Below are 22,863 nucleotides of genomic sequence, written 5' to 3'. Positions count from 1 at the left end.
ATTATCGGAAAAATGTTGAAGCTTTCGAGAGGGTGCAGAGGAGATTTACCAGGGTGCTGCCTGGACTGAAGGGCAGGTCTTATGAGGAAAGGTTGAGGGCACTAGGGCTTTTTTCATTGCAGTGAAGGATGAGAGGTGACTTGATAGAGGTGTACAAGATGATAAAAGGCTAAGAGTGAATAGTCAGAGACTTTTTCCCCAAGGCGGAAATGACTATACAAGGGGGCATAATTTTAAGGTGATTGGAGGAAGGTATACAGGAGATGTCAGAGGTGGATTCTTTACACAGAGAATGGTGGGCATGTGGAATGTACTCCTGGCAGTAGTAGTGGGCTCAGATACTTTAGAGACTTTTAAGTGACTCTTAAGCGATAGGCATATGGAGTATAGTCAAATGTAGAGTATGCAGGGTAGTTTGATCTTAGTAGGATAATAGGTTGGCACAACATCATGGGCCGGAAGGCCTGGACTGTGCTATTCTGTTCTACGTTCTACGTACTCTCACATGGTAAAGATTCACTACTCACCTGAGGAAATTTCTCCACATCTCTGACTTAAATACGCAACTCCTTTACTCTGAGATTATTCCTTCTGGTCCTTGATTCTTCCACAACGCTGTGAAATCTAAGAATTTTGTTAAGATCATCTGTCAATCTTCTAAACTCTAATAATTAAGGCTCAACCTTCCCAACTTGTCCGTCCACATCTGGGAGTTTCAGCTAGTGAACCTTCTCTGGACTGCATCCATTGCCGATATATCTTTCATTAGATCAGGGGACAAAAACAGTTCATAATATGTTTTTGTATAGTTTTACTATGACAATTTTACTCCATTCCCTTTGAAATAAAGACCAACGTTCTATTTGCCTCCTCTCTCACCTGCTGAGCCGGGATGATAGTTTTTTGTGATTTATGCACAAGGGCTGACAAATTTGTATGCTGTAACTGTCTGCAGTCTTCCTCCATTTAAATAATATTCAGCTCCTTTATTCTTACTGTTAAAGAGCACACCACCACATTTTCTCTCTCATAGTCCATCTATGTACTTTTTGTCTAATTGTTTAAACTGTTTATATACCTCTACAAACTTAGTCATTTTCATCACTTACCTTTCTACCTATTTTTGTGTCATCTGAAGCATTGGCAATAGCACATTCATTTCCCTCATCAAAGTCATCAGCATATATTGCACCTGCACTGTGTCCATGATTATTGAGTATGGGCAGGACCATGAATATTCAAATCAGCCATGATCTAATTGAATGGCAGAACAGTCTCGAAAGGTGAAGTGGCCAACTCCTATTCCTGTTTCATGTGTTTGCATAAGAAGACTTTTCTATTCCCATTTGAACCGTGGAGCAGCTACACACAAGTGCCAGACTCAATGGTGAAATTGTTTCAAGCATCTTCAACCAAATGCAACTGAGTGCACTCCCTATAGAAACATCATGAAGCATCATTGCCCAAGGTACTACTACCCGGCCACTTCAATTCACTTCTCATAATATTGAGAAGCAACATGTAAGGATTCTGGAATATCAAACAGTTTTTGACATGTATTTTGGCAAGTGTAATACTGAGACCGCTCACTCCTTGCAAGATAAGATTCTAAATGGGATAGTGATACAGTGGGATTTAGGGGTGTTAGCCCAAAATGGGTTGGTCTTGCAGAGCTTCTCTGCATTCTAACCGTTCTTTGTTTCTATGAGATATATTGTCATCGTGCACGGAAACAGGCCCTTTGGCCCAACTCGTCCATGTCACCTAGGTTTTCTAAACTGAACTAGCCCTATTTGCCTATGTTTGGCTCATATCCCTCTAAACCTTTCCAATCCTTGTACTTGTCCACGTGTCGTTTAAATGTTGTGATTATATGCACCTCTACCACTTTCTCTGGTAGCTCATTCCATATACATAGCATCCTCTGATGAAAAGGTTGCCCATCATGTCTCTTTTAAATCTTTCCTCCCTCACCATAAACCTAGGTTCTCTAGTTTTTGGACACCTCTACAGTGGGGCAACAACCCTGTCTATTAATCTTTTCTATGCCCCTCGTGATTTCATAAATCTTTACAATAAGATCACTCCGCAGCTTCCATCACTCCAGGGAAAAAGATTCAAATCCATCGACTTATCCTTATAACTCAAACCTTCCAGTCTCAGTAAAATCCTTGTAAATCACTTTTGCATGCTTCCAGTTTAATAACATCCTTCCAATGTCTTATCCAGCTGGAACATGACATCCTAGCTCCTGTGCTCAATGCTCTAACAGATGAAGGCAGGCATACCAAATGCCTTCTTCACCACCCTGTATACCTGAGATGCCACTTTCAAGAGTTTATGTACTTACACCCTGAGATGTCATGGCTTGACAACACTCACCAGGGCCCACCGTTAAGTGTGTAAGTTTTGTCTTATCAACATGCAATACCTCTCATTTATCGGAATTAAAATGCATCTGCCATTCCTCAGCACACTGGCCCATTTGGATCAAGGTCCTGTTATACTCTTAGATAACCTTCTTCGTTGTCCGCTCCATACCAGTTTTGGTGTCATCAGCAAATTTTATTGACCATGCCTATTGTTTTGTCATCCAAATCATTTGTAAGCAGTACTGATTCTTGTGACGCACCACTGGTCACAGACATCGAATCTGAAAAGGCAATCCTGTACCGCCACTCTCTGTCTCGTACCTTCCAGCCAGTTTTGTATCCACATGGCTACCTCTCCCTGGGTCCTAGGTGATCTAAGCTTTAAGCAGTTTACAAACAAAGAACAAAGAAACCTACAGCACAGGAACAGGCCCTTCGGCCCTCCAAGCCTGCGCCAATCAAGAATCTCTGTCTATCCTGTCGTCTGTTTTCTAAGGGTCTGTGTCCATTTGCTCCCTGCCCATTCATGTACCTGTCCAAATATATCTTAAAAGACGCTAACGTGTCTGTGTCTAGCACCTCTGGCAACGCGTTCCAGGCACCCACCACCCTCTGTGTAAAGAACTTCCCACGCATATCTCCCTTAAACTTTCCTCCTCTCATTTTGAACTCATGACCCCTAGTAATTGAGTCCCCCACTCTGGCGAAAAAGCTTTTTGCTATCCACCCTGTCTATTCCCCTCATGATTTTGTAGACCTCAATCAGGTCCCCCCTCAATCTCCGTCTTTTTAATGAAAATAATCCTAATCTCCTCAACCTCTCTTAACAGTTAGCACCCTCCATACCAGGCACCATGCTGGTGAACCTCCTCTGCACCCTCTCCAAAGCATCCACATCCTTTTGGTAATGTGGCAACCAGAACTGCACACAGTACTCCAAATGTGGCCGAACCAAAGTCCTATACAACTGCAACATGACCTGCCAACTCTTGTACTCAATACCCCGCCCAATGAAGGAAAGCATGCCATATGCCTTCATGACCACCCTGTTGAACTGCATTGTCACCTTCAGGGAACAATGGACTTGAACACCCAGATCTCTCTGTTCATCAATTTTCCCTGGGACTTTTCCATTTACTGTATAGTTCACCCTTGAATTTGATCTTCCAAAATGCATCACCTCGCATTTTCCCAGATTGAACTCCATCTGCCATTTATCTGCCCAATTCTCCAGTGTATCTATATTCTGCTGTAATCTCTGACAGTCCCCTTCACTATCAGCTACTCCACCAATCTTAGTGTCATCAGCAAACCTGCTGAGCAGACCACCTACACCTTCCTCCAAATCATTTACACATATCACAAACAACAGTGGTCCCAGCACAGATCCCTGTGGAACACCACTGGTCACAGGTCTCCAATTTGAGAAACTCCTTTCTACTACTACCCTCTGTCTCCTGTTGCCTTGCCAGTTTTTTATCCATCTAGCTAGCACACCCTGGACCCCATGTGACTTCACTTTCTCCATCAGCCTGCCATGGGGAACCATGCAGAACTTTGTCGAGCACCTTGCTGAAGTCCATATAGACAACTTCCACTGCTCTGCCTTCATCTATCTTCTTGGTCACCTCTTCATAATGCTCAATCAGACTTGTGAGATGTACCATGCACAAAGCCATGCTGATTATCTTTAATCAGTCCTTGCCTTTCCAAATGATTTTTTTTAAAAAATCACTCACTGGATGAAAGTGCTGCTGGCCAGGCCAGCATTGATTGCCCATCTCAGAATCTACCACATTGCAGTGATTCCAGAGTGTCATGTAGTCCAGGCTGGATTACAATGGCAGTTTCCTTCTCTACCGGACATTAGTGAACCAGATGGATTTTTCTCTAACAATTGATGATGGTTTCATGGTCATCTTAATTACAGATTTATATTGAATTCAAATTCCACATCTACCTGGGTCTCTAGATTAACACTCCTGAGATAATCTCACTAGGCCATCACCTCCCAAATGCATGTAGATCCTGTCTCTCAGCATCCTTTCCAAATCTTATCCACCACTGATGCCAGGCTCACCTATTTGTAGTTCTGTGGCTTTTCCTTCCATGCGCTTAAATAATGACATAACATTAAGCCACCCTCCAGTCTTCCAGCACAGCGCCCATGGCTGTTGATATAGATATGTCTGCCGGGGCCCAGCAGTTCCTTCCATGGCTTCCCACAATTTCCTAGGATATACTTGATCAAGTCCTGCGAATTAGTCTACCTTGATGCGTTTTAAGATCTCCAGCACTATTTCTGCTGTAATGCGAACTCTTTTTAAGACATCTCTATTTATTTCCCTAGTTTCCTTGCCTTTGTCAATGGTAAATACTGATGCGAAATAGTCATTTAGGATCTCACCCATCTTCTGTGGTTCCACACAAAGATAAATTTGTTGCTCTTTAATGGGCCCTATTTTATCCCTAGTTACTCTTTCCATTTAATATATTTGTAAAATCTCTTTGGACTCTCCTTTATCTTATATGCCAAAGCAATCTCATCCCCTTTGTGCCCTCCTGATTTAAGTGTACTCCCACACCTCTTATACTCCCCAAGGGATTCACTTGATCCCACAAACATTTAAAACAAATGTAAATGATACCGTGAGTTTGATTTTGTAGGGAACAGAATTCAGATGCTACAGGGTTATGTTAACCTTATAAAGAAACTTGGTTAGACATGCTTAGTCCTCTGTGCTCAGATCTCTTATTTATTTCTGGAAGAAAAATTATTCCAGCGTTGAGAGGATGTGGCTCTCAAGAAAGATTGAATAGTGTAGTCTATTTTCTCAATAACTGACAGAGGAGACCTGCTGGAAGCCTTCAAAATTATTAAGGTATTTGATGTACATGAAAGAGGTGTTTTTATTGATGGAAGAGTCAAAATGAAATGGACAGATATATAAATTGATAAATAAATTGCTGTTAATAAATCTGGCAAGGAAATCAGAGAGAAAAGCTTCTTTACTTGAGGGTATATAGAACATAGAACATTACAGCGCAATACAGGCCCTTTAGTCCTCGATGTTGCACCGACCTGTGAAACCAATCTGAAGCCCATCTAACCTACACTATTCCATTATCATCCACATATTTATCCAATATAAAACAGCACAGGAACAGACCCTTTGGCCCTGTTGTGCCAAACATGACTCCAAATCAAAGTAATCCTTTCTGACCGTCTTTGGACCATATCCTTCCTTTCTCTGCGTATCCATGTCCCTGTCTAAAGTCCCTTGAATGCCCCAATCATATCTGCTTCCAGCACCACCCCTGGCAGCACGTTCCAAACTCACACCACTCCCTGTGTAAAAAAAAACTTGCCCCTCACATCTCTGAACTCCTCTCCACCACCACCCCCCCCCCCCCCCCCAACCTCACCTTAAATGCATGCCTCCTTCTATTAGACATTTCAACTTTGGGAAAAAGATTCTGACCACCAACCCTCAGCCTCTGCCGCTGCAGAGAAAACAACCTGAGTTCTTCTAGCCTCGCCTTATATCTTGTACCCTGTAATCCAGGTAGCGTCCTGGTAAACCTCTTCTGCACCCTCTCCAAACCTCTACATCCTTCCTGTAATGCAGCAAAACAGAACTGAATGCAATACTCTTAAGTGTGGCCGAACCACATTCTTCTCCATCTGCAACATGACATCCTGACTCTTATACTCAGTTTTCCAACCAATAAAGGCAAGCAAGCCATACGCCTTCCTTACCACCATATCTATTCGTGTGGCCACTTTCAGGGACAGTATTGGGAATGTGGAACACACTGCTGTCTTTAACCACTCTATGATTATATTCTATATGGAAGAAATAACGTAGGTATATTTTAAGGGTGAGAGGAGGAAAGTGAGCATTTTTATGTTACTAGCATTCACTTATACATTAATGAATAAAAGAGCATGGGGAATAGGACTAATTATACAGCTCATTCAAAGAGCCAGTTCGACAATGAACTGAATGGCTATATTTCTGTGCTATATTTTTGTTTATTCTAGGCAAGCATTTATTGTCTACTCCTAACTGCCTTTGAGAAGGTAGCGTTGAGTTGCCTTTTCAAACCATACAGCTGCAATACTCTCAAATTCTAATCACAGCATCAAATATATTTATGTTCATCTGATTTGTGGTAAAGAAGTACTGATTACAGTCTTGATGTTATTTATCAAAAGAGGAAATTGTAAAGTGAGCCTGTCAATGGTTCTCTTACTTGTGGGTGATGAGTCTGGGGCTGATTACACACTGTAAAAATGCGGTGAAACAGAATTGTAGAAAAAAAATCAGGTAGTTTGAGTACTACATGATTAATGTTTTTGTAGTTCACTGACAGAGTGTGTTTGAAAAAAGTGTATTTCCAAAATAAATCTAATACTGTTTGACTTCTATGTACAGAGTTACCTACGATGTGCTTTCTTTGTACAGACTCTCTTTCAGTGTCCAGCAATGATGCAAGTCCTCCTGCTTCAGTGACTTCACTACAACCCCATTCTGTGAGTACAACGCAAAGCTCACCTGGCCCGAAACGTCCTGGTAACACTCTGCGGAAATGGCTCACTAGCCCTGTAAGGCGTCTAAGCAGTGGGAAAGCTGATGGCCACGTCAAGAAACTGGCTCATAAACATAAAAAAAGCAGAGATGTCCGGAAAAGTGCAGATACCGGGGCTCAAAAAGACTCTGACGAAAGTGCTGCTACACCTCAGGAAGAAACTGTGGATGAGGTCAGTAGCAGAGTACTTAAAGATATGGTTGAAACATGGCACAGTTTAAACAAGAGAAAAGCAGATATAATTTGGATATCCAAGACCCTAAAAACAAATGAATAGTTTCGTTCAATTTTCACCTGGTTAGCAGTTAAACCTGCGTATTATGAAGTTGGTTTCATCGTTTTATGCTATATAACTATACATATATTCCGTAGTTTTTTTAAGAATTAGTTAAAAAATATAAAACATCACATGCAATGCGAAAATTCTGGGAGGTCTTGTGATATTACTTCTATGCACTAATAACAACAATCCTTCTTGATATAACAGAAACACCTATCTGTTTAATAAGTTACAAAGTAGTAGCAAATTACATTAAAGGTCACAAATCTTTTTTGAGATGACAGAATGAATTGCATAAGGGCATGAATGGCATATACAATGGTGAAAGGATTTGATGAAGTAAATTATAAAACAGGAACAATTTTTAAAATGTCAAAATTGTAGAAGGGACAAAAGATTGGAGATGTAGAAAATTTCACAGTTTTGGAATCCTAGGAGAGAATTTGTCAAAATGGCAGACTGCACGATTCCTGTCAATTTCAACATCCTGGGATTCAGAGAGATGAATGAATACTTGGGATTCTTTATATTTTTAAAGGAACATAAGAGGGAAGTTCAGAAGTGTTACCCCTTTATAATTGACAAAAATGTAAAATAACAAATTACCTAAGAGTGCATGTACAATGCTAAAACACTTCCTGAAATATAGAAGCATTACTCAAGTACTGGACAGTCTTGGAATTCATAATCAGTTGTGAGTTGTTAAACGTAAAATAAGAGATGACATATGTTCTTTAGCTGTTGAGAAATGGAGATTTGAAAATGTTTATTTCACTACAATAAAAAGAGAAAATACTAGAAATACTGAACTGCCCTGGTAGTGTTGATGGAGAGAGAAAGAAGATTTTAATGTTTCCGGTTGTGACTTTTCATCAGAATAGTCGTCATAAGTTTTGTTTTAAAGTTCTATTGAAGGGGTTTTGAGGTGTTCATGATGTAGAGATTCACTCATTCTGTGTAAGACAAATGAGTGATCACTGAGTTTATGAAATCTGGAAGAACTTGATAAATTTAGAGTGAAGTTATCAACACAATACTAATTGTGTTGAAGACAAGTGAAACAGTTTACAAAAAATGAAAGCTCCAGATTTAATCCCAAAACGGTTTGAAGAATGAGAAACAAATTATGATGGTCAGAGACAGAGATGTGATAGAATGCTTATAGTCATTGTTTGTAAGTGAATGATGCTCTGGCAATGCATTTCAAACACTCACCACTCTTTGTGTGCAAAATGTTTCTCACACATTTCTTTTACACGTTACCCTTCGCACTTTGTACCCATGTCCCCTAGTAATTGACCCCTCCACCTTAGGGAAAAAGCCTCATACTTCCCACTCTACCATGGTGTTCACAATCTTTTAAACTTGTATTGGGCCTCAACTGTAGTCTAATGTACAGAGGATTAAACAAATATGTTACAATCCCCACAGAGCCCAAAAGCATAAAAGCCACCAAATGACTCAAATGAAAAACACAAAGGACAAGATTCATGATTTAAAACTTATTTTATCAATCAAACCAAAATAAACATGAATTAATTGTCATATTATATTCTGTTCAAACTACAAATTGTACCTTAAACAGCTGACACAATGAACAGAGATCTTACAGATTTCTCAGGCATTCATCCCAGCCATGAAGACCCCATAAAACTCTGCTTGTTCCAGGTAAAGTTTCAGTTCTTTCTTTTATGCGGGAGTTAAGCCGCAAGCCCCGTGCAGTAATAGGTTCACCATACCAAGAGTATATTGTCCAGCATAGTTGGTAGCACTGCTGCCTCACAGCACCATGGACCCAGGACTAGATTCAAGCCTCCGGTGACTGTCTATGTGGAGTTTGCATGTTCTCCCCGTGTCTGCATGGGTTTCCCCAGGGTGCTCCAGTTTCCTCCCACAAACTAAAAATGTGCAGGCCACGCTAATGGATTGTCCACGCAAAATTGTGTAGGGATTTGCTGGCTGGTGAATTAGCCATGAGAAATACAGGGTTATATGCTGGTGTGTTGGGGGTGGGGTGTTGCCTGGGTGGGATGCTGTTTTGGAGGGGCAGTGTGGACTTGATGGGCTGAATGGCCTATTTCTGCACTGTCGGTATTGTTGGATCAAAATCAACATTTTGCCCAATATTTCTCAGCTCTGCTTCTGGAGACAACATTTTCGTTTTCTTTCTCCAGCTATGTTACAACTTTATATTTTAGCTGCCTTGCACTTTCAGCAGCCGCACTGCCAGTAAACTACTGTTCATCTGTTGAAAAAAAGTGCTCCCTTTGTTGTGATTAAAGAGTGAAATTTGATCTTTTAACCTGGAATCTTTCCCGGCCAGCTTCTGCTGGCCTAGCAACCAAAGCCACAGAATTTCTCTAAAGTCCGATGCCACAGCCAGAAATTTCAATATACAACCCCTTCTTAGAAACATAGACACTTGGGGTCAGATTTCCCTTATTAGTTACAGTGTGCAGAGGTAGGAGAAATGCCAGCTATGCAAATTCGACATTTAAAAATAACTACTTGCATTTCCTACTTTTGGTCTACCTCAGGAAATAGTGGACTGAATAGGAAGTTAGGTAGGGCGACCTGGGAAGAGCAGAGGAGGCTGATGTCCCTGAGGTAGAAAGTGTTTCAGTGCTCCCAACAATACATTCAAATGTTAAAAAATAAAGATTAAAACATAAAAGAAATCCTTTATACTCTTACCTGCGCATTCTCCACACCTCATCCTTGCCCAGTTGCACTTCCTAAGCCACAAGCTGTCACTTTAAATATTCACTGTCTTAAACACCCACGATTGAATACTATTGTGTACTACCTACAAGATGCACTGCAGTAACTTATTAAGCACATTCCAAATACACGACCATCTAGAAGGACAAGAACAACAAATCCAAGGAACAATTTCGTTCCTAAGTATTGTTTAGCCAAAATCCTGGAACTGTCTCCTTCCAGCACTTTGGGTGTACTTACATCCCACGGAGTGCAGTGGTTCCGAAACGGACCTCACTCACACTTGCCCCAGGGTGGTTTTGGCCTAGCCGTCAGTGTTCACATTCCGTGAACGAATGAAAAGTAAATGAGTTTATGCATAAGCTACTTGTCACAATTGCAAAGAGTGTCTTACCTTTCCCAAAGCTACCTTATTTCTACCAAAGGCACTTTACAACTCTCAAAGGGGTAGCCTAGCTATCCAAACAAAAACTCCTGCTATCCACGACAGGAGATGTGGCCTTACCTGGCTTAATTTCACGTTGAGGTCACGTATTCCAGGTATTCCAAAATCATTTGAATGACCAACTGCCTCCAGGAGCCATGGATGGGCAAATAATAGACCAACAATAGTCCTGCTATCTTGAAGATGAATAGCTTTGGCAGTTGGAATTCCTGACTTTGTCCTGCATTTCCACCACAGTGAGCAGGCTTAATGTCATCGTGAAAACCAGGGCTTTGACTTCTGTTTCATTTCGGGACTGACCTGATTGTAGGCAACAGATTTACCCCAGAAGGATAGTTGAGGAAGGTAACCTCATAACCTTTATAAAGTACTTGAATGGACAATTGAAGTGACATAACATTCAAAGCTATGGGCCTGGTATGGGAGAGTGAGACGTGCATTTTTGGCAGTACAGACTGGATGTGCTGAAGGGTCGCTTCTATACTGTATGATGCTATTTCTATTAAAAACTGATTCTTAAAGAAGTATTTACCCAAAGTAAAATGAACTACATTCACTTCAGAAGATTTAAAAAAACAAAGTTGGCCAGAAATTATTGATTTAAAAAAAACTGCAATAAACAAACATGTCGTGCCATTTCATTAGTAAAGCCTGGTCTGAAATTATTACTGAAGTTTCTATCCCAACAAAGAAATTGGAAAATGCCTGCAGCAGCTGATCAGAGCTTAAACAATGCAAGTTATTTGCAGTTTGTAAATGACCTTTGTTGCAGAACAGCTTTTTTCTGTAGTATTAAAAACAAAACTAGGTTTGCAGTCATGCCCTGAGATTTTATTTGCGTTGTCTTTTTCTTTCTCAGAGGGGACGGAATGAAGGACTTAGCAGTGGAACACTGTCAAAATCCTCATCGTCAGGAATGCAGAGCTGTGGGGAAGAGGAAGGTGAAGAGGGGGCAGACACAGTGCCACTTCCTCCTCCAATGGCAATTCAACAACACAGCCTTCTCCAGCCTGACTCACAGGATGATAAGGTAAGATATCACCATCACATCCTCCAAATGTAACAAATGGAAGATAAGTAGAAACCATTCTAAGGTAACATTTGTCAGACATTTTTTTTTCAAAAAAAAGCCAAGCTTGTAAATATAATTGAAAAAGTGAGAGAGTTTTTGGGCCTAGACCCTTCTTCAGAAACGTCAGCCTTCCTGCTCCTCTGCTACTGCTTGGCCTACTGTGTTCATCCAGCTCTACACCCTGTTATCTCTATTGTAAATGCAATTGTTGATTTCTAAAAATTTTCCAAATGTTTACTTTGTTGTAAAACAATTAGTGAAGTAAGCTAGATTCCTGATGTATTAACTTTAACAATGCAGGTAAGATCAGTAAAGAAACAATTTTGTTTTCTTTTGCCTCAGTTTATAAAAAAGGAAATCTGGCTTGAATTAGGATAAATTTCCCTTTAATATTATAATTGTCAAATTTTTGACCATGTAATGCATGTATAAATGGCAATTACTCAGTGTTAAGACTGATGTTATATAATGAAAGATAAATTGTTTTCATTATATTTAAAATTGACATCTACATCAGAGGTAGCTTTGACATACATTGCTAGATGTTTCCTAACTAGTTATCCTAATCTGTTTATTGCTTCTCAGGGATTTGTGATTAATGAATAATAAATATTATGTAGAGTATCACATGTAGTCTGTTCTCTATGTGAAATGATAACTTATATGCTATAACTAATTTACTTTGTTTTCTCTTTTTAAATGTCTTCCTGTCACAGCATTACGTTGATTTATGTTCTGTCTCTGCATTTTCTCAGTTTCCTTATCTTTCTATTTAACTCATTATACTACCCCAGTCTTAGCCCTTCTGTTATTTAATTGCTTTCATTGTTTCTACACCATAATGGTCAAAATTTGTGTGAAGCTTGCTTTGTTGCAACGTTCAGTCTAACCATGTCAGTCTTTTTTCTCAAAAAAAATGTTGGAAGTTGTTTGTTCTGTCAAATGGGCCCCCTGTGTAACAATTATCTTCCCTTTTCTATTATAAGTCAATATGTGGAAATCTAGTCTTTTGTGCACTTATTGGTACATGAAACCCATAAAGGACATGTACTTGTATTTTATTCTGATTGGCTAACTGTCCCTACCCAAAATTCCTCATTGTTGGTTCCCAAAATATACTACCAACTGCATGCAATCCATACAACTAGATATAAGTTGACGTCAGATTGCTTTTGAGGCCAGAGATCTCCTAAATTCCTGCAGCCCTGGTTTGGAAACAAATTCATGCATCCGAATATACTTAGAGGATACCTCAGAAATGGTGAGACTTGACCCCTTTTAAAAAAAACTCAGTAAATGTATACTAGAAATGCCTGGATACTCTGCATAAATGATTATATATTATATTTTTGTAGTGCAGTTAATTTTTGCTATCAACACTGGAGTTCCCAGGAAGTCATATTATTGTCAATGAGCATTCTTCACATCTTCTTTCTCAGACGTCGTCTCGTTTATCAGTCCGCCCTACAAGCTCAGAGACACCCAGCGCAGCAGAGCTTGTTAGTGCTATTGAAGAACTTGTGAAAAGTAAAATGGTAAGAGATATGTCATAGAGATGTGCAGCACAGAGAAAGGCCCTTTGATCCGTGGTGTATCCCACTCTGGTGAAAAACACCTGCCTGACAGTTCTCATCCTATTTTCCAGCAGTTAGCTCATATCCTTGTATGCATCGACATTGCAAGTGCACATCTGAATACACATTAAATGTTGTGAGGGTCATGGACTGCAACAACAATCAACATGATAATTGATTGTCACTGTTAAAACTCAGACTCTTGTTTCGACTCAGTGAGGTAGCACATTGGAAATTGAGCCCACGATTCCCAGACCCATCACAGAAGTTAAAGATGTTACAAAATAAGCTAAGTTCACCAATTTATCTTTCAGACCAGTTATTGAAAGCAAGTATTACTGTTTATTACAAATAATTAGATTCTAGCTACAAGTAAACAGTTATCAATCTTTGACATACAGCATTACAAATTAAAACTCTAATCCCCTTGGAAACTCCCATTGCAGATGCACAGACAGACATACAGACAAGGCAAAATTGATAATGGATAGAGGGGAAAAGTTATTAAGATGATTCAGTCGCCTTTGTTCCCCGGCTCTTTTATCGAAATGATTCTTGTGCTAGTCAGCAAGTTGCTTCAGTCATCTTTCTCCAAATGCTTCCATTGTTTGGTAAGAGCCACAAGGTGGCCACTTCACTCTCAAAAAAATGTCTCTAACTCATCAATTAAAAGTTACGGTTTGCAACACCCATAACAGGAAAGAAAAACTGGTTTCCTTCAGATTTACAGTGAGTTTTGACTGCAGACAATAGCAAAACTGCTCCTGAGTTGATGAGAACTGAACACCTCTTCTCTGTAATTTGTTCCCAATTCCAAGTTGTTCAGTTAACTGAGAACCAATCTCACAGTTGTTGATAGGCAAAAAGTCTTGGTCATTGATAATTGGTCATTCATGCGTATCTCAATCAACTTTGTGTTGCCAACAAAAGCTGCATCTGCACACTATCTCAGCTCCAATTTGTCTGCAACTTGAATTTCAATTACTGCTTAATAAATGATTATTTACACAATGTCTGCTGTAAGGCGTCAGGTTGTTTGCTCTCAAAACATACACTGCCCTTTCAAACACTGGTTTAAAACTTTATCATTTCAGTTCACATTTTTTTAAATACAAAATTATAAAGATGCATTCCTTACACCCTTCAAATTCAAACACTTTGTTACCTCTCAATATTATCTTTGAACACTTAGTCCTACAATTTATATGATATTTCATTTTGTAAACGTACAAAATGTGGTCTAAACTTTGCTATTTTACATTTATATTTAATGAGATATTTTAGTGTTTCTTAAAATGCAAATTCCTAACTGGAAATAAAATACTTCCCAATGATGAGCAACTACTGTCTGATTTAGATTAGCCAGTTGCATGAAAATGTCCGACTATTCTGTTCCAGTAATATTCCTCAGCTTCATCTTCTCAAGATTCTGTTATGTTGTTAAGAATTTTGTATTGCTGTTATCTCCTTTCTTCATAATTCCAAGTGTGATTGCTAATTTTCATCAATTTCTTCCACATTATAAGCACTTTAATACAGTGTTTTATGGACCGCAAGATGTTTGGAAGTGAATTTTATCTTAATAATCAAGATTGCAGTTAAACCTGGGCCTGTGTTATGAAGGAGTATCAAGTGTGAAATTCAACATTATCCATTAACAAATGATTCTTTGTGGCTGAGTCAAAATACTGCATTTCCCTAGGTAATAGCTTGATGGGAATACCTTCATCGTAGGAGCAGGTTAAGAAGGAGGCCCGCCATATTCCGCATAAGAGTATTGGCGATGGGCATTGAATAAGTATTTTCTGATAGTAGCCACATTCCAACGAATTATATTTTGCAAATTTAACATGGTAAATTCAGCAAGTCAATAAATTGGTTACATGGAGACGGTAACATAGTGTAATGTCACTGGACTAATATTCGAAAGGCTACTGTTGTGGAAACATAGATAAAAATACCACTTCCGGTGGCAATTAAATGCAGGTCATAAATTTGGAATGGTCTCAGTGGTGGTGACCTTGATATTTATTGTTAATTTTTGTAAACATCCACTTGATTCAATCATGACCTTTTTAAGGACAGAAATCCTCTCCCACTTCCTGACCCAGTCTAACTTGCATCTGATCAGCATTCCCTTTATTTTTTATTCTGTTTGCACAATGCTCCAAGGCCTGTGGACAGCAGCAACTCTAGAACCAGAAGTCAGTGCTGCAATCAATGTGCTGATGCCAGTCACCTTGCATAGAACATTGGGGTAGCTCCTTAGAGAGAATATTGCATGCAATTGTACAGTCACATTAGTGTTGTTGATGTTTAACTGCCCTTTGCAATGGCCTAGAAAGCAACTCAGTTCAAGGGAAATTAGGGATGGACAGTAAACACATTGGCCATGGTAATGACACCAATATTCCATGAAAGAATTTTTTACAAATTGAATTGAGCTTCTTATACCTTTTTTCTTTAATTTAGTGTTCCATATGTTCAGCAACTAAAAATATTCAATGCCTTTCCCCTTCATCCACCCCCCAAAAAATACAGGCATTGGAGGATCGTCCAACATCCCTGTCTGTTGATCAAGCTGACAGCAGCAGTCCGTCTTTCAACCCATCTGATAACTCTGTGCTATATACTTCTTCCTCCTCTCCCATTGATGAAATGGAAGAAAGAAAATCTAGTTCCTTAAAGAGGCGTCGGTAAGTCTTTTGTGGATTTAACAATTTTTGTTTTAATCTTGATGTGAGAAATGCATTTCAAGGAGATTAATTTCAGATTATAAAACAAGCAGTGATGATTTGGCAACCTCCAGTATGTTCCATTATCGATTGAAGCATTCAACAAGCCTTTGTGATACTGGTTACATTACCCTTCATCTTAGACTTGCAATCGACAATATCTCTCCTTCCTGGGATCCTTTGAAAAAGTCTCCAAATGCGAATTGGAGACTCAGGGCAGTTTTGCAGCACTTAGCCAGATAGCTGCCCAGGAACTGTTGGACAGAAATATTCTTAGTATTAACTGCTGGGTAACTATAATGCTGACCACTCTGGCCAATTTCTCACACAATCCTCAACTCCACCCCCTGATTATCCCAACCTAACCTGATATGGTTCCAGTGACGATTCATGCTAAAAAGCAATTCTTAACTTTTATCATGTTTTAATTTAATGACCTCTGTTTAATGCTGTGTAGAACCAGTAAATACCATCCGCTTGCAATTTCATAAAATATTGGTTCGGATCTTATACTTAGTGATAATCACAGTTTGCTGCTCCACATTTGCTGCAGCATAACACAGCTGCACATTTCTGTTTGAGTTTTCCAGTCCTGGCTTCTTCAGAAATCTGGAGCACATCCTCAGTCAGGGGGCTTCGTCAAAGTGCTGGAGCATTTGGGGTGGGTGGACAAAGCAAACCTGTTTTTATAGTACTAACTGCCTTAAGGTAAGATTAAATGTTCAGCATGAAATTAGTGAATGGTTCAGAGGTCATCTGGAATACTTCAGGATGTGCATTATAACCAGTAATCAGATCAGTTGTGATTTTTATTAAATGGCTGGAAGCTTGAGACACTGAATTGTCTACTCCTGCTCCTAATTCATATGTTCGTGTTAATGAGCAGGGTGGGTAGATGACTGGGTTTAGTGATGGTCGGTGAATGAGATCAGTGGGTAGGATAGCAGGTGGGTGAGGTGGCAGGTGGTTAATAACGTTTGGGGAGGAGTTGTCAGGTTGAGTGAAAAGTGGTAGACAATGCTGGGTGCTTATGAGGTTTGATTATGGAGATGGCCAGGTTGGGTTGGGATAATCAGGGAATCGAGGGTGGAGTTGAGGATTGTGTGAGAAATTGGCCAGAGTGGTCAGCATTATAGTTACCCAGCAGTTAATACTAAGAATATTTCTGTCCAACAGTTCCTGGGCAGCTATCTGGCTAAGTGCTGCAAAACTGCCCTGAGTCTCCAATTCGCATTTGGAGACTTTTTCAAAGGATCCCAGGAAGGAGAGATATTGTCGATTGCAAGTCTAAGATGAAGGGTAATTCCCACAGAGTCAGTGCATCAGGATTTCCCCAATGATTAAATTCACATGCATCTTGGCTGTACAACTGGCCCCCAATGATCTGGAGACCAGAAGATTGGAGCCATTATCTTAATCTAAAATTGAATGCTTTTTGCTATTACCTAATTTCTTCTCTCAAATGGTAGTGAATCTGTGGATTTCTTTCCCACTGTAAAGGTTGGGTAATTATGTAAAATCAAGGTCGAGGCAGATTTTTAAATCAGTAAGGGAATTGAGGGTTATGAGGAAAAGGCAGGCAAGTGGAGTTGGGAATGATCAAATCACGCTTGATCTCATTGGACCAAATGATCTACTTCTCATGTGTCTTAAGTACTTATTGTATATGAAGTTGATTGATGTATTTGATGTGAGATAGCAATGTTATATAATGCTTATTTTTATGATCGCCTTATTTTTGTCCTATAGTTATGTCTTACAGGAGTTAGTGGAAACTGAGCGGGATTATGTACGGGATTTAGGATGCGTGGTAGAGGTAAGTTTGTGTATGATTTGTGCATTTTAACTGCTTCATATGACTGAAGAAGTATGATATCTATTCTTTAAAAGCAACAGATGGCATAATTATAGAGCATATCTGGCATGAGCTCCATAGTGAAAATTTCACATTATCAAGGAGGCAAATATGGAGTACAACGTGACTAATTCATAATAGCATGATCTTGTGTGCATCAACTTAATTGAACCTAACTCCCAGGGGTTTTGTTACACAGCAGCGATGGTATTACTGCATCTGATGCAAGTTCACCTATCCATTTCTATTTGAACAGATAAAGTTTCATTTTATACTTCTAGTAATAAACAACAGACAGGAACATCTGCCCTTTTTTAACCAATATTGCACCTCACTTTCAACTCAATCATATGCAGGCCATTAGTTAGCTTCATCTTTGCATTAATTCGTCAACAGTGGCAAAATGTATTGTCCCATCAGTATAAAAAACAGCAGTGGTAGTCAGTGCTGGGAGTTCATCAGACTTGATTAAGGAGGTAACCAGGTTGAGTCACAGATGGCCAGGGAGTTGAGAATTGTGTGAGAGATTAGTGGGGAAGATCAACATTGTAGTTACCCAGCAGTTAAGATTAGGAATATTTTATGTCTGGCACTTCCTGGGTAGTTATCTATCTAACTGCTGCAGAACTGTCTTGAGTCTCTGACTCTAACTCTGAGTTGAAGACATTTTCAAAGGGTCCAAGGAAGGAGAAAAATTGCCCATTGGGAGTTCAAAAATTCCAAGTAATCACTACTAAATCACCAATACAGTTTATCAGCCGGACAGCAATGCAAGTGTGAATGTCACTGCTCTTTTCCATTGTAACTGAACGCATAAGCTTTTATCTCCTTGAATCCAAAAGTTTAAAAGACCAAAGAGTGTTAATTTAGGCAATGGTTTCTCTCTTCAGGGCTACATAACAGTGATGAAAGAAGATGGTGTTCCTGATGACATGAAGGGAAAAGATAAGATTGTGTTTGGTAACATACACCAAATCTACGATTGGCATAGAGAGTATGTAGACTTACTTATTTTCAGTTTTTGATGCTTATCATTGTGAACAAAAACAAACTTTGTCAATATATGCTGTTGTTGGCAGAATTAAACACTTGTATATCAAACCATATGAACAAACATGCCTCAGAACATACAAATGAGGAGGAGGAGTAGGCCACTCCGCTTCAAAAACGCTGCTAACAGCATCTTTGAGGAAGAGGGTTCCAAATACATGCAACCTTCTTAGAAAAATTCTGGTAATTTTCTTTATAAAATGGACAGTCCCTTGTTTTTAAATAAAATTTCCAAATATCAGTTAGGTAAATCTGTGAATTTCCAACACCCCTCTTTAAATTGGCCATGCTAAATTGCCTGTAATGTTCAGGGGTATGTGGGTTAGAGGAAGATGGGTCTGGGTGGGATGCTCCAAGGGGCACTATGGACTTGTTGGGCCAAAGGGTCTGTTTCCACACTGTAGGGAATCTAATCTAATCTAATCTAAATGACGAAAATAGGACAAAACACAGCAGTCTAGATGCAATCCTTTGGCCAGGAGGGGGCACGAAAAAGTCTTGGCAGGAAGGATTAGGGAGAACCCGAAGGCATTTTACTCATACGTGAGGAATAAGAGAATGATCAGGGAGAAGGTAGGGCCAATCAGGGATAGGATAGGGAACTCGTGCATGGAGTCTGAGCAGATAAGGGAAGCCGTAAATGAGTTTTTTTGCTTCAGTTTTCAGTAAAGAAAGGGACCTTGTTGTGAATGAGAACTTTGAGGAGCAGGAAAACAGCTTTGAACAGATCAAGATTGAGGAAGTTGATGTGCTGGAAATTTTAGCGAACATTAAGATTGATAAGTCCCCAGGGCCAGACCAGATTTATCCTAGGTTGCTCCGGGAAGCGAGAAAGGAGGTTGCTAAGCCGCTGGTGAAGATCTTTGCTTCCTCACTCTCCACTGGAGTCGTACCGGAAGATTGGAGGGAGGCAAATGTTGTTCCTCTTTTCAAGAAAGGAAATAGGGAAATCCCTGGAAATTACAGACCAGTCAGTCTTACGTCTGTGGTCAGCAACGTTTTGGAAAGAATTCTGAGCGATAGGATTTATGAGTATTTGGAAAAGGATAGTGTGATTAAAGGGAGCCAGCATGACTTTGTGAGGGACAGGTCATGCCTCACAAATCTTATTGAGTTCTTTGAGGAATTCAGGAGACAGGTTGACGAGAGTTGAGCAGTGGATGTGGTGTACATGGACTTCAGCAAGGCATTTGATAAGGTTCCCCACGGCAGGCTCATTCATAAAGTCAGGAGGTATGGGATATAGGGTGATTTGGCTGTCTGGATTCAGAATTGGTTGGCTAACAGGAGGCAGAGAGTGGTTGTAGATGGTAAGTATTCTGCCTGGAGGTCAGTGCTGAGTGGTGTCCCGCAGGGCTCTGTTCTTGGGCCTCTGCTCTTTGTAGTTTTTATAAATGACTTGGATGAGGAGGTTGAAGGGTGGGTTAGTATGTTTGCTGATGACACAAAGGTTGGAGGTGCCGTTGATAGTATCGAGGGCTATTGCAGGCTTCAGCGAGACATTGACCGTATGCAGAGCTGGGCTGAGAAATGGCAGATGGAGTTCAACCTGGATAAATGCGAAGTGAGGCATTTTGGAAGGTCGAACTTAAATGCTGAATACAGGATTAAAGGCATGATTCTCGGCAGTGTGGAGGAACAGCGGGATCTTGGTGTTAAGTGCATAGCTCCCTCAAAGTTGCCACCCAGGTGGATAGGGTTGTTAAGAAAGCATATGGTGTTTTGGCTTTCATTAACAGGGGGATCGAGTTTAAGAGCCGCGAGGTTATGCTGCAGCTCTACAAAACCCTGGTGAGACCACACTTGGAATATTGTGTCCAGTTCTGGTCACCCTATTATAGGAAAGATGTGGAGGCTTTGGAGAGGGTGCAAAGGAGGTTTACCAGGATGCTGCCTGGACTGGAGGGCTTGTCTTATGAGGATCGGTTGACAGAGCTCGGACTTTTCTCTCTGGAGAGAAGGAGGAAGAGAGGTGACCTAATCGAGGTGTAGAAGGTAATGAGAGGCATAGATAGAGTTGATAGCCAGAGACTTTTCTCCAGGGCAGGATTGACTGCCACAAGGGGTCATAGTTTTAAGGTGTTCGGAGAAAGGTATAGAGGAGATGTCAGAGGAAGGTCACTCAGAGAGTTGTGAGAGCATGGAATAGTTTGCCAGTGGTAGTCATTGGAAGTGAAGTCATTAGTGACATTTAAGCAGCTGCTGGACATGCACGTGGACAGCAGTGAATTGTGGGGAATGTAGGTTAGGTTATTTTAATTTTGGACTAGGATTATTTCACAGCACAACATCGTGGGCTGAAGGGCCTGTACTGTGCCGTACTTTTCTATGTTCTATGTAATTCCATCATAACACTTTGAGATATCGAAGCAGAATCAGTCCCATCAGGTTTGCTGTGCCATTTAATCATGACTGATATGTTTCTCAACCCCATTCTTATGCCTTCTCCCCATTACCTTTGATCCTCTTATCAATCAAGAACTTACCTATCTCTGTCTTAAATGCACTCAATGACTTGGCCTCCACAGCCTTCTGTTGAAATGAGTTCCGCAGATTAAGCACCCTCTGGCTGAAGAAACATCTCTTCATCTCAGTTCTATAGGTCATCCCTTCACTGTGAGGCTGTGCCCTTGGGTTCTAGTCTCTCTTACTGGTGGAAACATCTTCTCCACATCCACTCTATTTAATTGTCTCAATATTCTATAAGTTTCAATTCGATTCCCCTCATCCTTCTAAACTCCTTTGAGTATTGACCCAGAGGCCTGAACTGCCCCGTCATGACAAGCCCTTCATTCCTAGAATTGTTCTTGTAAACGTGCTCTGGACCCACTGCAATGCCAGCACATCCTTCCTTAGATATGGGGCCCAAACCTGCTATACAGCCTCAACATTACATCTCTCCTCTTTTATTCTAGCCCTCTTGAAATGAATGCTAACTTTGCATTTGACTTCCTAGCCGCCAACAGAGCTTGCATGTTAATCTTAAGAGAGTCCTGAACTAGGACACTAAGCCCCATGTGCTTCGGAATTCCGAAACCTTTTCCCATTTAATAAATAGTCTACACGACTATTTTTCCTATTAAAGTCTGTGAAAAAAGCATTATACAAAGTTTGAAGCAGCATCTGATGCCTTGGCACAGTTTTTTTTTAATATTCACTCGTAAATATTTAATATTCACACTTTCCCATATTACATTCCATCTGCCAATTCTTTCATACTTGCCTAACATGTTGAAGTCCTTTTGCAGGCTCTCTGCTTCCTCAATGCTACCTACCTCTCCACCTGGACAGCCAGTGAAGGACTTCTTGTTGAGTCATTTAGCCATTTAAATCCCATATTAATTGTAATTTAGTCATCATTGGGTCAAAATCCTGGAATTTACTCCCTAATAGCATTAAGACTCTACATACTGCGCATGGATTGCAGTGGTTCAAGAAGGCAGCTGCCCACCACTTTCTCATGGGCAACTTTGGATGGGCAATAAATGCTGGCCCAGCCAGGATATTAAAAAAAACTGTGCAAGGCATCAAATGTTGCTGTTCAGCACTTCAAACTTTGAACAGTTTTTTTTTCATCATCTTTAGCAGCAAGTCAGAGTCCTCTAGGAAGGTTTAGTCCATTTTAGATCACTTCATTTGTGCCTTAATGTCCAGCTTTCCAGTGCATCTAAAGTTCCTTCCATGCCTAAGGAAGCATCTGGTTAAAATTCAGATTTGGATGAAGTTTTAATCCACAGAGAAACTTGACCTAGTTGTCTCTTCCAGTAATACCATTGATGAACTTCATGCTAGAGCTATTTCAGAGAACATTCCACACCTGGAATGTTATTTCAAAGGACAACTGTGCTATGCTTTATTGCCATGACAACCAACATCAGCAAAATGATGCAACCAAGACCATTCAATCATGTCGCATAGCACTGATTGTCACAGTAGATATCAATGAAACAAACACTTACTCATTAACAACATAACTTTCCTCCATGAGTATTAAATCTGAAAGTGGCAAGAAAAATACCTTATGGTGATTTATAGTGCTCAAGGCCCACTATGTCTATGCCAGGCCAATACTGAAATAATCTAAAACTAGCCTTAACTGTTCCACACTTCCTTTAGCCCTGTCTCTGCCCTGGTTCCCTGTGGTCAAATATTCCACATTCACATGA

At 40.1% G+C, this 22,863-nt stretch overlaps 1 protein-coding gene across 5 annotated transcripts in view; it reads left to right on the top strand.

The window, feature by feature from the left end:
- Positions 1-22,863, top strand: part of LOC125461125 (triple functional domain protein-like) — a 636,773-nt gene that overhangs the window by 509,947 nt on the left and 103,963 nt on the right. For all 5 annotated transcript variants that reach the window (XR_007249410.2, XM_048549570.2, XM_048549543.2 and 2 more), the window contains 6 exons: positions 6,842-7,137; positions 11,271-11,441; positions 12,923-13,018; positions 15,599-15,753; positions 17,542-17,608; positions 18,538-18,641. Coding sequence is in view for 4 of the 5 variants with exons in the window: in XM_048549570.2 (XP_048405527.1) it covers positions 6,842-7,137; positions 11,271-11,441; positions 12,923-13,018; positions 15,599-15,753; positions 17,542-17,608; positions 18,538-18,641 (889 nt within the window). In the remaining variant the exon portion in view is untranslated. The remainder of the gene's footprint in view (positions 1-6,841; positions 7,138-11,270; positions 11,442-12,922; positions 13,019-15,598; positions 15,754-17,541; positions 17,609-18,537; positions 18,642-22,863) is intronic.

This window comes from Stegostoma tigrinum, chromosome 2, assembly GCF_030684315.1.
Source record: "Stegostoma tigrinum isolate sSteTig4 chromosome 2, sSteTig4.hap1, whole genome shotgun sequence".
NCBI lineage: Eukaryota > Metazoa > Chordata > Chondrichthyes > Orectolobiformes > Stegostomatidae > Stegostoma > Stegostoma tigrinum.
Note: the sequence above shows the minus strand (reverse complement) of the source record. Positions and strands in the feature narration are given on the sequence as shown.